This window comes from Simochromis diagramma, unplaced genomic scaffold (genome assembly GCF_900408965.1).
Source record: "Simochromis diagramma unplaced genomic scaffold, fSimDia1.1 OVJJ01000680.1, whole genome shotgun sequence".
NCBI classification, from domain to species: Eukaryota; Metazoa; Chordata; class Actinopteri; order Cichliformes; family Cichlidae; genus Simochromis; species Simochromis diagramma.
The window spans coordinates 266,754-281,969 of NW_024387470.1; the positions used below are offsets into that span (position 1 = coordinate 266,754).

Below are 15,216 nucleotides of genomic sequence, written 5' to 3' on the forward strand. Positions count from 1 at the left end.
TTGTGAGTGTGGGTGTAATGTTGTTCTTACAAATCATAAGCAATCAAACAGACACTTCTTTCTGGATCAGTTCTAGATTTTGCTGCTGCAGCCTGTCTTGGTTTTATTATCAGCTTGTTAGCTAGCAAACTGTAGATGTAAACAAATATTGCTAGCTTGTTAGCTAGCAAACTGTAGATGTAAACAGATATTGCCGTGCAGTTTGGCTTCATAATGATGCATGTTATGTATTATGTATTAAACATATGAAACAAAGAAAGAAATTAGTAATTATTGTTATGATGTAGTTTGCAAGAAATATAACTTATGGTAATGAAAAAATAAGGACAAAAACAGTAGCTCTTTAAATAAATTCATTTATTTCCTTAGGTTTGCTATTCATAATTAATACAGACAAAAGCAATACTCGACTACCAAAATTTATAAATCATTATAATCATCTCTTGTGTGCATCACAATAAACGGTATATTGAATTATGTACACTGGAAGACAACACATTCAAACTGAGTGAATCAAAGATGAGTGGATAAAGAAAAATCTGTCTATGGACACAGAAATGGGGAAAGCGCATTTAGACATGTCGCGAACAGAGTTCCCAGCCATGGAAAAACAAAAACACTTGGCAGAAAGAGAAATGTACAAGGAGCTAAGCAGCTCCTGCTCATCACAATAAAGAAAAAGAAATCAATGCAACATTACATTTGGTTCCACAGTTGTAAACTAGATTTTATTCATGTCACTATTGCATATGCCATTAGGTAAAGTGTGTCAACAAGGCAAAGAGATTTCTATAGTAAAATAGACAAAGAGAATTTTTTTTCCTATATAGTCACTGTGAGGGAGAAAAGAATAAAATAAACTGTATTTCCCAAAACGCCCCCACCCCCTCTTTAAAAATCGGTAGCCAAAGTCTTTACAGAGGAATATCATCGCAACATATTTTAAATCTAAGTACTCTATGTATATCCAATAGATTTTTTTTCTTTAGTTAAACTCTATATACATAATATACACATTCAAGATTATGAAGATAAATAGATACCACGACTTACTGTGGTAAAGCTCCAATATTATTTCACTCTTGTCAAAACCATTTGCACATTGTTTCTGAGGTGTTTCCACCAGCTCAACGATACATTCAGACATAAAATTTTACAATCTACTGTACACTAAAGGGGTAGAGAGCCAGTTGGAGTTGCCACAGCAGACGGCACAAAGACCACAGTTAGGATACCGATAGAGTGCTTTAAATTTACCTTGAAAACAAATACCCTAGCGGCCATTTTGGAGGTTCACAGAAAGAGTCTTGATTCAGGTTTGTTTTTTCTTTTAATAATTTCCTCCCAACTGGATTCATCAAATTAAAACAAGCCAGTTTTTCTAAAGAGGAAATAACACATTTTTCCGCTAGCAAATTAAACTGTGAATATTGCAAACAGTAAAGTTAAAGGTTTTGTGTCTACGAGTTAACATTAGCAACATTTGCTAACAGTCCTAGCATTACCTAGCTTTTGATAACATTAGCCAGTTTGCTTACTTCTGAAATTTCTTTAGACTTATTAGCTTTACACAGTATGTTAGCATGTTCAGAAACAGAAAAACATACACATACAGATTGTTCTCTTAGGAGTTCAGACATAATTTGGTCTGGAATAAACAGTTGCTAATGGGGGGTCACAGTTAGCCACAGGCTAATGGTAACTAATAGTAGCAAACGTTAAATAGACACATTTGTGTGATACATCTTTGTTATGTCCATTTAGTTATCATTATATTTATTACTATTGCTGACTTCTACTCTTCTTTGCTTGGGCTAATACATTGTACTGTCACGAAATAATTATTACATAATAATTCAATTACAACGGCTTGCTTTAATTCGTAACCTTATATAATTTTCTTCAGCTAGCTCTAATTTTGTTATACTGTCTGCCATGTAATCATATTTTCCAGACAGCTGACTCTTCCGTGAGCCTCCGTGGGGGTGTCACATGTGGCTGTGGGCCTCTCTTGTGCTACATTTTCTTTGCTGCCCAGCCCTCCTCCCCCTCGGTGCCCCGTTCCCCTTTTCTTCAGCTCTCCCTTGCCGACCAGATATCGGCTCAACTGCGCTCCCCAAACTCAACAGCTATCGTTGGCTCCACCTCTCCGTTATCACCTCGCCTAGACAATTGTACAGTCAAACGATATCACAGCAGGGCGACCTGCATCGAGCTAAACAGCAGGCCGTAGGTTTGAAGGTAGGAGTGTGTGAGGTTTTCAGGCTCAAGTGACTGAGGAGCTGTGGGAGGTACAGTGCATTCAGATGCCTGGTGTTGTGGGGGTCTGAGCTGAGTTATATAGACATGCATAACTCTTGAAGACATTTAGAAATATATTTCTTTTAGTCCAGCACTTCTGATTGGACAAAAAATAAACTAAGGTACAATTAATAAGAAATTATTAATTAAGAAAATACTTTAATATCAATACAATAAATCAGCTCTCAAGCAGCCCCACAGTACTGTACATTTCTTAAATAATATATAGATTTAATGGTAAACTAGGCATTTTACTTTCCACAAGAGAATAACAATATAGAGATGTAGGTCCAAACAAACATACAATAATAGAATATTTATCACTCATTTCATAGAAAACATAAGGACAGTATAGACATTAAGGCATTGTGTAGGTCTTTTCAGACATTCATCATCCAAAAATAAATAAAGTATCTAATCTAAGTATACTCAGTGTACCTTAGTATCCTCTCTCCCTTGGCCATTTCTAGGTTTCATTGTTCACTGGCATAACTGTTGGTCATACTGTCAGAAACACGCACACACATGCAGGCAGTCATAAAACTACCCTCAAGTAAATAAATAGTATTTGGGTACCATTAGACTTCTGTTATTGTCTGACTATCTTTGCTTCTGTGCTTGTGCCAAAAACTGGGTCACAGGAGAAATGGCCTCTAAAAGTGCAGGAGACACACCGATTCACAACACATTAACACACCCATCCACACAAACACACCTGCCCTGCCATCAGCAAATCCATGACATGCATAGATGGTGATCTGCTTGTGTCCCAAGTGTGTGTTTGTGATGCCGAGGGTCCACACAGTCTTTTTGGGCTGCAGAGCCCTGTAAAAGGGCAAAGTTTGGGGTTTTTTGTTGTTTTTTTCTGTTTGTTTTTTCTCTCTTCCTTTTGAGCAGCAGGTCAGTCAAGATGCCAAGTCAGAGGACAGATCAAGTCCTTCAGTCTGGAAGAGATTACAAGAGAGAGAAAACAACAGTTAATAAAAATATTTAACATTTTCATTCTTACAGTGGCTAAGCCAAATAAACTAGTACACCTCAACTTGCACCCTCTAACAATCATATGCATATTTGGTCATTTGCATCCAACTGTCAAGCAAAGCACACTCAAATTCTTGGCATGTAAATCCACGCAAATAAGCCTCACTTTAAGCAGTTTAATGAATGGAGACTTAAAGCCTCAATTTTCTTTGTTTGGAAACAAAATGACTAAATCTTGTGCGAATATCATCCAAGGTCTAAGAACTGTTTTTTCATAAAGCACCTGTAAGGTCAGCTGGCCAAACGCTGCTCTATAGCACCACTAGTGGCCAAAAAGACCCACACTGCACCTTTAATGCTGCAAAACATCCAATGACTTGACAAATCTGGTTCTTCGACAATCCAAAACACAAGTTCTTTAACTAGAAAACTGTAACAGTCATCCTAAAAGGAAATGACCCGTGTTAGTAGTCTGATAGTTTCCCCACAAACAACACTGGTGCCAATTAAGCAGCTCTCTTGAGGCAACAGACATGAGGGCCTCTGAGAGAACAGTGTTCACTCTGTAAGGTACACATGTACTGTACAGAGTGAACTCATTCACAGGCTCAGATTAGGGTTTTGTGTGTCACAATAACAAGGAGGCACAGGGAAAAACAGCTTAAATATCAAGTGGGTGCCACACACACGGGACAGTTCTGAACATATAGTTTTACACATCCACAACAACAACAACACATTTGTTTTTTTTACATCAATATCACACATGTTTTATAATCTGACTCTAGCCTGGTTATTGATTTAAAGGCACTTTGGTATTTGAAGCTATGCCTCTTATCCACAGAGCTAATGTTGGGTCATTTTGACCTCACATTTCTAGAGCTGCTACTGACTAAATATGAAGATCTTTTGTCCAATAAAAAGTATCCTGCAGCTGAAGGTGTTAAAAGTGTGTTTGTGTGTATGCTGGGCCTTATTGGATAGTAATGTTCTGATCTTAACACACCAGCTGTTTAGCCCAGGAAAGACTTGAAGGACAGTTTGTGTGTGGTGGGGCAAAGGGGCTCATCCACAGCAAGCATAATTACATAATCTAGGATGCAGAAAGATGAGGAGGGGGTGGGTGTTCCTGTCATGCTGCTCTGGACACACGCTTAGCGCAGCTACAAGCAGTACAGCAGCATCTCTAATATTAAACAAACGGAAAGAAACTGTGGCTGCATTTATGCTGCAATAGACGATAAGAATGGAACATTTTGTGTTTTCTTTCTGTGGAAATGCAGCTGCGGTAGGAGCTGAAAAAGACAGGGAGCATCAATGTCCTTAAACAGTTTGAGCTAAGAAAACTTTAGCACTGTAAGGCTGATGAAACCCTGGGGAAGAAAAAAAAAAGCCAGCTGAACGACCTCAAATATGCGCAGCAATCAGGCTGTTTGTGTTAGTTCCTGAAAAGCTGCCATTTTTGGATCTGACATTCAGCGCTCTTATAAACAAGCAGCCCAGTTCTCTTTCACAGAACCACACATTTAGATCTTTTGAAGATATTTTAGGCCCCATAAGATGATAGTGTAGCTGAGGAGGATGTTAGAGATGTTAATCACTAAATCCAAAGATAAGTCCCTCGATCTTATATGATTTTTCAGAGATTGACTATAATGACGAGATCATTTTACAGTCAGGGTCAGATTTCTGTTGAATTCAGCTTTATAAACATGTTCAAATTCGGACAAAACATCCTAAATGCCCACACCTTACATTACGCATTCCCCAGCTCCTCTCCATGGAGCATCCACCGGCTCTTGCTGATCTACCCTTGGCCGTCTAATCTTGCCCGCAGAGGCTATAATCTCATCTGGAGCCGTGGCTGGCTAAATGTGGGGAACGCTGGCCACGCAGTTATCTAGCAGCTAGCGCTTCTGTCTGGAACATCCCGGCCTACTTTAGCCCCCCTCCTTCTCACTGAGCCGTGACACAAACACACACACACACACACCATTGGAAACTCTGACATAGGAGCCTTTGGCATTACGTGTTTGTTCTCCATATATCATGTAACATGGCATTTCTGGAGTTCCTGGTTTGGTTGTTTGCCGTTCTTTGTTATTTTAGTAAGATCCCAACTTCAATTTTCCTCTGACGCAGGTGTAAATAAACTATTTAACAGCCGGCATGCGTATGTGTTCAAGGGTCAGGGTATAGCAAGAATGGATTGTGCAATCAGGCTAATGGGTACAATCAGGTGTCATCTTTAGGAGTAAATCCACAAATTGCAAAAAAAAAAAATTAAAATGTGGCTGTAAAATCCAAACAGAGCTCTTTGTTGGGGTAAACATTTAAAGAGGATGCAATAGTTCCAATGCAACCATCAAATGCACAATTTATCTGCTAGTAATTGTGCCATCAAGTTTTAATATTTCGAATGGAGTTTGAATTTCCTGTACAAAAACCCATTTTTAGCAAAAAAGCAAAACAAGATACTTTTCCCCCCTACCATTTATCTTGTGACGCATAACACAAATCTCAGCCCTTATTTTGGGAACTGAATAACAACCTGGTCTACTGGGCATGCTCTGAGTAACTTAGTAATGCATGGCTGGGCAACTTAGACCGCTTTTTCTTGCTTCCCCCTCTGACATCAAGGACACGAATCAGTGGAAATTTGTGTAACAGATACACAGTGCATGCAGTGGGTGCATTTACCCACTGCATGCACTTTGCAATGACATCACTCACAATACAACAAACCGAATGACGTCAGGGGGGAAGTGGGATTTGAGGAGATGGACGTGGATGTCTCTAATCTGGCCGACAAATTACACACACACACACACAGAACTGATACACTCTGTAGCCTGTGGGCGCAGCAGATGGTCTGGGTTGGGGGTGGGGGGGTTAACCGGTTTGGAGTTTGGGTGTGCACTGCAGAGAGAAATATAGCAGGATATATGTACGTTTACCAGGTAGTTTGTATGCATGTGTAAGGGAAATCAGTGTAATGACAGTGTGTAAAGAAAGAACAGGATGGCAGGTGTTTAACCCCCCCCCCCCCCCCCCCTTAACAAACCCATGCGCACTCTGGAAAATGGCCATCTGCCACTAGCACTCAGGAGGGACTTGAAGTGACACAGCAGGGCTCCTTTTGGACTTGCAGCCCCCTTAGGCCTCAGTCTATTTCCCACCTTCTGCTAATGTTTAGTTAAAATTGAAGCCCACAGATAAACACCGCTATTCTAGGTATAGATTTATAACACGTGCATGTTTCCAGTTTTTGGAAAGTTTCACTAGTTTGCTAACTATTTCTGTTTTCAATAAGTGTCTTTCTAGCAGTAGTGTTCCAAAGGTTTCAGACCAAATTACCTTGCTATTATTAAAAGTGTTCCACAGAGCTCCATTCCTGGACCTCTTTAATTCATCCAGTACACACACACACACACACACACACACACACACAATATCACTTGTGCAACCCAAAACTGTACCGTGTATCTTAAGACAAGATGACATCATTTCATACGCCATTATTATATAGCTTCCCTTGATCTGGCTATTGCAGTTCTGTTTTGGATACATTTCAGAAATCTCTTGCTAAACACTAGCTTTTTTTTAAGCTCAAGGGAGCTCAAGATTGTTATGTCACAGTCCAAGCTGATAATAAAGTATACAGAGATGGATGCTGCTTTTGGGTTTGAAAGTTAAATTGTGCATGTCAGAAACTCATCAGAATGGTGAGCTGCTATGTTGTAATTTGATACAACTGTACAGATGACTGTTATGTCTATTCTGATAAGTATATTAACAGCAGAGAAAGAATTCTGAATGCCCAGTTCCTTGTATGCACGTGTACTCAATAAAGCAGATTCTGATTCTGCGCTTTCCAGACTGGAAATAGCAACAAGAAGCTGAGGTTTCAGAGGCAACAGTGCATGGCTTGGTTAGCAGCTGCAAGAAGGGCAAACTTCACCTTTAACAACATTTTGGAAATTATGCTTTTGTGATCACTGCAGTTGTTTTGCATCAGCCCAAAATATGGATCTCTTGTTTTGAATGCATGCAAAGTGTCCAACGTGAACACAAACACATCTGCACCATGAGCATTTAAGCAGGTTATTTCCCCAAAAAGTGATACAGAATGCACTTCATCCATTCCTGATGCTTGTTTTTTTTACATAAAGATGCTTGCATCACAACTTTCTGCAAACAAGATGTGAAATTCACCTAATTTTTAGGAAAGTGTCTGACAGTCAAACAGATCAGGTCCAAACCCACTGCCTAATGTGTTCCCCTCAATGCTTAAACAAAACGTACAGCCGTAAGTCTAGTGAAGGACAATCATATCAATACAGCATTAGGAATGATCTCTTCAATCATCACAGGAAGCAGGAGCTGATTGGTGCCGTCAGATAAAGGTATTAGTCAGAGGTGGTGGAAACAGAGACGGCTGACTTGGCTAATCTGAGTCTGGTACAGAACATCCACCTGGCTGAGCTGCGGCTAGCCAGGGCCGCAAGTGGAGACAGCCTACTCTGGTAAGCGCGGCAGTAAACACCACCTCTGAGTCACATGGCCTGGCTCCCTGACAAAACAGGAGGTAAACAAACTCCTGACACTTATGCCAGGCGTTTAAGCTGGAGGTGGAGCATAGAGAAAAACAAACAAAAAAACAACAAACCAGGAAGCTGCACGTCACGTTTTTTTTCAAAATGCAAGGCTGTCACATGGAAGGAGGAGCAATTTGGGTGTTTAGTTGCTTTAATCCTCACTTTAGAGTGAAAGTTACCCACTGGGCCAAACTGCATTTACCTGCGAGTATAAAATTAATCAGCAGGGGTGTTTGGCTGTATTGAAAACCTGCAGACTTTTGGGTCAGAGTGGCACACGGTCCAGGAGCCCAGTGTGCCGTCCCTATAAACACGGGATCAAAGCCCTCCGCCAGCGGGGCCAGGTGCCAAAATCCTCCCTTGCAGAATGCTCTGACCTCCTTCACCCTGCTTCACCGCGCAGCAGAGAAACCGGGTAAACAAGGGCTCCCGCTCTCCCAGAATGTACCTCAGTGGAAGAGGGGCCTCACAGATGAGTTTATTTGTTCCTTTAAAAAGCCAGAAAGCCTCCCCTCCCCTTTCTACTGAGCACTCTGCTGCCCCCGCCTCCTCCTCTCTCTCTCTGCTTACTTCTTCTAAGTGAACAGACTAATGAGGCAGAAGGGCAGCGGAGTGCACGTGCCATCCTGCCCCATTATGCACGCATTTACTCGCTCTCCCGCAAACAGGCAGGCAGCACTGGAAAACAACACAGCCTACACACTCTCTCTCTCTCTGTGCACATCTTTGCCAAGCATTCAAGGATACAGGCTCCACCGCTGGAAAAAAAAGAAAGAAGAAACAGAGAGGAAAAAAAAAAAAAAAAACACCCTATGTGTACGTGCTAGAGTCCACATGTATGTTCCCTCCCCCTGTCCCCTTCCTCTCCATGGTCAATTCAAAAGCTTTATTAGTGTCATAAAAATATTAGCACTTGTCAAAAACATGAGTTGGGGACACGTGCAAGCCTGCAGAGACAAAAACAAACATGTCTCTGTCTCGGTATTGTTACATTCCGCTTTATTTACCAGAGCGCCACTGACTCTCCAAATACTAATAACTTAACAGAAACTCCCCCACCTACCCATTTCTACATCCTAAAAATCAAACCTCCTCACATGAGGGGGGGCTTGTGGTAAAATAAAAGCCACCGTCTGTTCAATCGGCCTGGAGCCAGAGAAAAACAAACCCCCTCTCACAGCAACTTTTTCTAACCAGCTCAGCCAGGAATGCAGACCATGACATCCAGTTACCTGATGGCCCTGCTTTGTTGTTTTCCCCTAGTCATTGCTCACAAGGACATGCACATATATCCACTTACACTGGGCCTCACATTGGGGGGTACAACATCCCTCCACCCCCTCCGACCTCTACTACTTGCAAGCACATGTGAGCTGCATGTCTCAGTTGGATGGCAAGGGGGTCAAAGAGTCACACTTAGCTTTAAAGTCAAAACTGTGCTGCCCCCCACTCCACAGCACTTTTTGTTTGCTTCCCCCATGATCCTTTCGTCTACTGCCCCACACTGGGGCTTTTGTTTTGCTCACTGGGATATTCTGGGACGCAGTATTGATCACAGGATGGTGGGAATAAGGGGTCTGTAGAGGTCACATTGATGTGCAACACATCCTAATGCCTACCCAACTGAAAAACAACAGCCGGAAATGCCTGCGGCTCAGAGAGACATTACGGCTGACAGGAAGCCTCCACTAGGATTCCCGTGACATCGACAACTGGGTTATGCCTGCTAATAACCATCCACAGAAAACCAGTTACATACACTTCACAGATAAATATTTAATGACTTATTAGTTGCTCTGGAATTTTTTTGCATGAGGTTTAAAATGAATCTCTAATTTGGAATTTCTGCCCATTTTTGCAACAAACTTCGACTCTTTATAAGCGTCGGTGGAACTCTGAGCTTGTATTTTCGGTATCATCAGCCCACGACAGCAACAGCGAGGCAGCATCCTGCTCTGTCACGGTGCTTGTTTACTTCACAGCCCTCAGCCTGGTCACGTTTCATAGCAGTCACATGGTGTGTTCACATGTTGTGGGAAATACTGCAAATTCTCTGTTAGTGATCTTAAAAGCAGTTAAGAGTATCTTTAAAATTGCTGCTGCTTTCCTCGCTTTATGTGGGCACTCCCAATTCCCAGTAGCACCCTAACATTTAAGCACAAGGGGATTAACTACTCACAGAAGAACTCAAAAGTAGAAGCTTAAAATGAGCACTTGAAGGCAGCATCAGCTGCTGAGGGCCAGTTTGAATTTGAATCTAGAGGAAATTCAAGTCTCTCATATTTTTTTTCCTCCCAAATTTTTCATCTGTGCAGTACCGCTTTCTTTTTAATTAAAGAGATGCCTCCCACATTCCTGAAACCCTTCATTCCCTGTGCTAAAATCTGACTGTTTGGATATTTTATTCAGCAGTATCTGACATAAACCTGACCCACCTTTGGCAGTGGTTGCAGCCTCCTTGAATCCCAGGCAGACATATGGTGAGCTGTGCAATCCATTGATGCCCCCTTTGCAGCTGCTGGCGGGTTTGAAGCCGACCAGGTCCTCACACTTCTCTAGGTTCAAGGCAATATAGTTGAGTCCATTGGGGTAACCCTCTGAGCTCTGCCGGTTCTCAGGGCTGCCGTACTCCTCGTCAGAACCTTCGCTGCTCCGTGACGAGATGTTCTCCACTGAGCTGTGCCTCTTCACGGCGTCGCCACGAGCAAAGGATGCGAAGACCGGGGTCACAGTGGCAGTAGATGAGAACGTTTCAGAGCTGTGGCGCCGGCGTCCCTGTGGATTTGCCCTGATTACCTTGGCAGAGCAGTCAGGGTCCACTGTGGAGGAGGAGTTTGGACCGAGCAGGAAGACCCCAATGTGCTCTGGAATACCCTGGTCTTCCATGGAGCGCATCTTCTCTCTGCTGCCCTGACTACTGGAAAACAGAAGCAGAGAAATTAAGATAAAAATAACTAAAAATGTGACTAAAACTAAATATGAATTAAATTTAAATGACGTTTTGTTGCCACCTGCAGTGAACCAGGATTTTTACCAAAACACACAACCAAATACTTTAAATAAATAATAATTAGTGATAAAACACAACAAACAGACACACACCTTGCTGCGTTCAGAGGTACGAGCTGTGGGGGCAAACTGGTCATCCCAAATGTCATCTCAGTGTAATCATTTTTCACCTCATCACTGAGGCCCTGGGAGTCTTTCTCACTATCCACATGGTATACGCCATCCTCCTCCGAGCAGGGGCACAAGGTTAGCTCTGGGAGTGTGTCCAAGCGCTCAGCAGGAGTGTCAGCATCCTTGGGCGAGTGTGATCCCAGCTCCAGGTTTATGTAGTCTGCTAGAGATGACCTCCCAGGACCCCCACCGCTGGAGCCCAATGATGAAGACTGGCTCTCTGTGGATACGACAGAGGGCGGAGAGAATCTGGCACCACTGAAGTCTATGTTAATGTACTCCCCAGGGCTCCTGGGCTCCCCTGGGAGGGGATGTTCATTCATGCTGGGCAGGGTTCTGAGTGTGTCCAGAGACAGCCTGTTAGGCCTGCCCAGCCTCCCCCTGTAGGAGAGGTTCTCAGCCCGGCTGTGTCTGATTGGGGAGGGTGCTGAGGGGCACAGCGGTGAGGAGTGAGCTGCACTGGGTTGCATCACTGAATAATAGTCAGACTCCCCAGGTCTCTGCCTCAAACTCTGGGGACTCATCAGCACATACTGGCTGTTATCTTCATTCTTGGAGGCCTGCAGTTTAGCAGGTAGTGTGAGGGAGCCGGTCTGATATGCTGATCTAACTGATGTGGGTTCAGCAGCCAGCAGGCCCAAGCAGTAATCTGGTGGAGTCTGGAGAGGAGGTGGGTTTCCAGGGGACATGTTCATGTATTCACCATGCCGATCTGGGCTTTCGATGGAGGATTTAGCGCCACACCACATTCTCATGTATCCGTTGTCTTCTAGGGAACTGGAGGAAGGGGAGTTGGTCTTGTAGCTGCCACTGGCAGCTGCCTGAGGATGCACCCTAGGGTTCACAATCTGCTTCGGTGCAGAGACGCACATGGGGCTCATAGGCACGTAGTTGTCTGCCTTGCCAGACTGAGGTGCTATACCTGGTGTCATGGGCATATAGCCATCGTCACCAAGGTTGCTGCTGGAGCTTCTGGATGAACCGATTTCAATATCACCATAATCCTCCGGGTAGCACACTTTGGGTGAGGCAGAGTGGGAGTTCTGTCCGTGGGTCATCTTCATAAGCGTGTACTCATCCAGAGAGGCTGAGGACAACGGCGCCACCACCCTCTGTTGACGCGGTGTGGTGAGGGAGTGTGTTCTTTTCCTGTAAGCCAGACTCTCACCCCTGTTGCACCTGCTCCCATTTACTCCCTCCATTATCATGTAGCCACAGGGATCACTAGTGTCACGGGAAGGAGGAGTGCTAGACAGGGAATCGGGGGTGTCACTGCGAGTAAGGGGGAGGAACCGGAGTTCACCTGGACTGGAACTGTAATCATCACACAGCATGAAGCCAGTATCGCTGAGAGAGCCTGAAATGGAGGCACTGCAGCTGAAGGGGCGCCTAGCTTTGTCAGGAGTAGAGATCCTGCCCCCCCCCTCGTGGAGACATGCTAATGGGGCTGGAGACAGCGGGAGGGGAGTTGGACACTGGCATCGAGCGGCTGTGATGGAGGTTGTATGTGGACTCCAGCATCCTGCAGGTGCGCCCATTGCTGAGGGTGTGGGATCTGTTCAGGGGATTCCCAGAGTTTGGACTGGTGGGACTCCCGTTTACAGATATGGACATTGACACAGGCCGGGTCACACTTCCGTCTCCCTCGCTGGACGTTCTTATTCGACAGGGCGTGACCTTCCTTCCTGGGGATGTGGCTGCCATGCTGTCGGTTCTGGATCTCCTCACCAGGCCCGTCTGACTTGGGGGGGGATTGTTCAGGTTGCGCCGCGTGGGCACAGAGATGGGGTTGGTGCTAGCAGACTGGCTTTTGCTCCTCGGCCTGAACTCAGACAGCTCCTTCATGGCCTTCATGGCATCCAGGATCGTTTCGTGGATGTTCTGTGCCACCACCGAGTCCTCCGCCTGCATCCAGAACTCCCCGGGCCCCGTGACCGCAGAGCGGCCAACCTCTATGAAAAAGAAGCTGTCTGAGTGGCCACATCTCCTGATATTCATGAGCTGTAAACTGACAGCAGCTGTTTCAGAGTTCAGTTTCACAAAGCTGATGGTCCTGCTGGACAAACACAGCCTGTACACTCCAGTGAGGTTCTTCACCTGACCTAAACCTTTGGATTTCAAGTTGACCTGCCATACCTCCTTGTAGGTAGGTGTTGCCGGAGTGAGGAGTCCATAACTGGCCTCCTCAAAGCCAACTAGAGAGGAGGTGGAAGCAGGACTGTCATACACTTTCCCCTCAGCTATTAAATCTGTCAAAACCCTGTACCAGCTCTCCTGCTCCTGCTCGTTGTCTGCAGCTACGGCGAAGTATTCGTCCTTGGTGTAGAGGGCGATGAGGTGCTTGTGTTTGGCGTCGGCGCGTTTGTTTACGCACAGACAGGAGTCCAAAGTTATAACCCGTTTCGCGGCGGACTTGTTTCTCCATTTCTTCTCGCTCTCATAATACTCCAGGCGGGCCGGACAGCGCTCGATCGGCTCCCGGAGCACAAAAAATCGCCTGTGTCCGTGCTTCTGCTTCCTCAGGTATCCGCACTTCTTCACCCCATTCGTCCCATTAGATAACAGGTGTCCTCCCGTCGCCGGAGGACTTGCCATTTTCCCTCCGCTTTTCTTTTCAAGTCCAGATCGGCAAATTCCTCTTGCTTTTTTTGTTCGAAACTCACAGCAAAACGCAAAATAAAGAAATTATTTATAAATATATAATACAAACCGCTAAAAAAAAAAAATCTCTAATCCATTGCAGGATATGTCCGCCACGGCAGAAGCAACAGTGCAGTGGGGACCAGACTGATCCGATCCAGGAGAAAAACAACATGTGACGCTGCTGCTCTAAAAACAGAATAAAACACAGAGTCATAAGGGGGCGGGGCGTCCTGCAGGGGCCGTGCCTGTCCGTCACGCCAAAGCGTCGCCGACTATTGGCTGTTTTACTCACTTGAAACAAGCAAACCCCGCCTCCCTCCCTGCTTCTCCAACAGCAACCTCTCTCACGTAGAAAACGAAAATACCAGCGAGTCCATTGAGGAACGTGAATTCCTATTTCCCACTGTAAAACGAAAGCGTCATGCACCCCCACTACCTCATCCCGCCCCCTCCGGGGTGTTTTCTTTCTTTTTTTTCTGTTTTTCTTTTAAAACACCGACACCTCACTTCAAAATATATCCATGTTTGTCGATGTGATTGGCAGGCCAATTGAGCCCGTTTGGATTAATGGGGGATTTGAAATGTGCAGCATAATGCTGGATTGTAACCCTTTATTTCTCAAGCGGGGACGCTGTAAACAAGCCTGACGTCCCACTTATTATATAAGGAGTGTTGTGGCCTATTTTTATACCTGTGGGTATTCCTATCCAACTGGAACCTCGTGTTTCCTATCTGAGGGCATCTCCATTTATGCTCACATCCAACTGCCCGACTATATTCGGTGATAATTAGGGTGATTAGCTCTTTAAAAACTAACTTTTTTTAAATGATGGGGAATGAAAAAGCAGAGAATGGTGGGGAATTCTTTTTTTTTTTTTTTTTTAGTCTTGGGTTCGGTATTCCCTTATGCGTATGTTGTACTTTATTTCCAAAATGTTCACACTGAATGAAAAACAGCTATCTCACAGAGAATAGTAGGAAAGGCTGAAGTAAACACCTCAGAGGCTTATGTGCGAGCAAATCCTGCGGAAATGCTGCCATCGTCTGTTTTCTTGGGCTCACTGCATAGCGTGTGATTCGGGGAAAACAAAGCAAAACTTTCCCTGGATCATATTTATAAAGTGTACGAACAGGAGCAAACCTGCACACAACATTCGGCTGTGAATACTAATAATAATAATAATAATGGATTGGATTTATATAGCGCTTTTCAAGGCACCCAAAGCGCTTTACAATACCACTATTCATTCACTCTCACATTCACACACTGGTGGAGGCAGCTACAGTTGTAGCCACAGCTGCCCTGGGGCAGACTGACAGAAGCGAGGCTGCCATATCGCGCCATCGGCCCCTCTGGCCAACACCAGTAGGCAAGTAGGGTAAAGTGTCTTTGCCCAAGGACACAACGACCAGGACAGAGAGCCCAGGGATCGAACCAGCGACCTTCCGGTTACAGATGCGAAGGGCCCCTCAGATGGCAGCAGGAAGCTCACAGGCATCTGTTCATCAGATA

At 44.5% G+C, this 15,216-nt stretch overlaps 1 protein-coding gene across 1 annotated transcript; it reads right to left on the reverse strand.

Moving 5' to 3' along the window:
• Window positions 1-342: 342 nt before the first annotated feature.
• On the reverse strand, window positions 343-13,883 carry LOC120723466 (insulin receptor substrate 2-like). Its single transcript, XM_040014897.1, is given in 4 exon segments — window positions 343-3,245; window positions 10,316-10,797; window positions 10,983-12,482; window positions 12,484-13,883. Coding segments are annotated over 4 exon segments (3,159 nt in total). The 5' UTR covers window positions 13,656-13,883; the 3' UTR covers window positions 343-3,240.
• Between the last annotated feature and the right edge of the window lie 1,333 nt (window positions 13,884-15,216).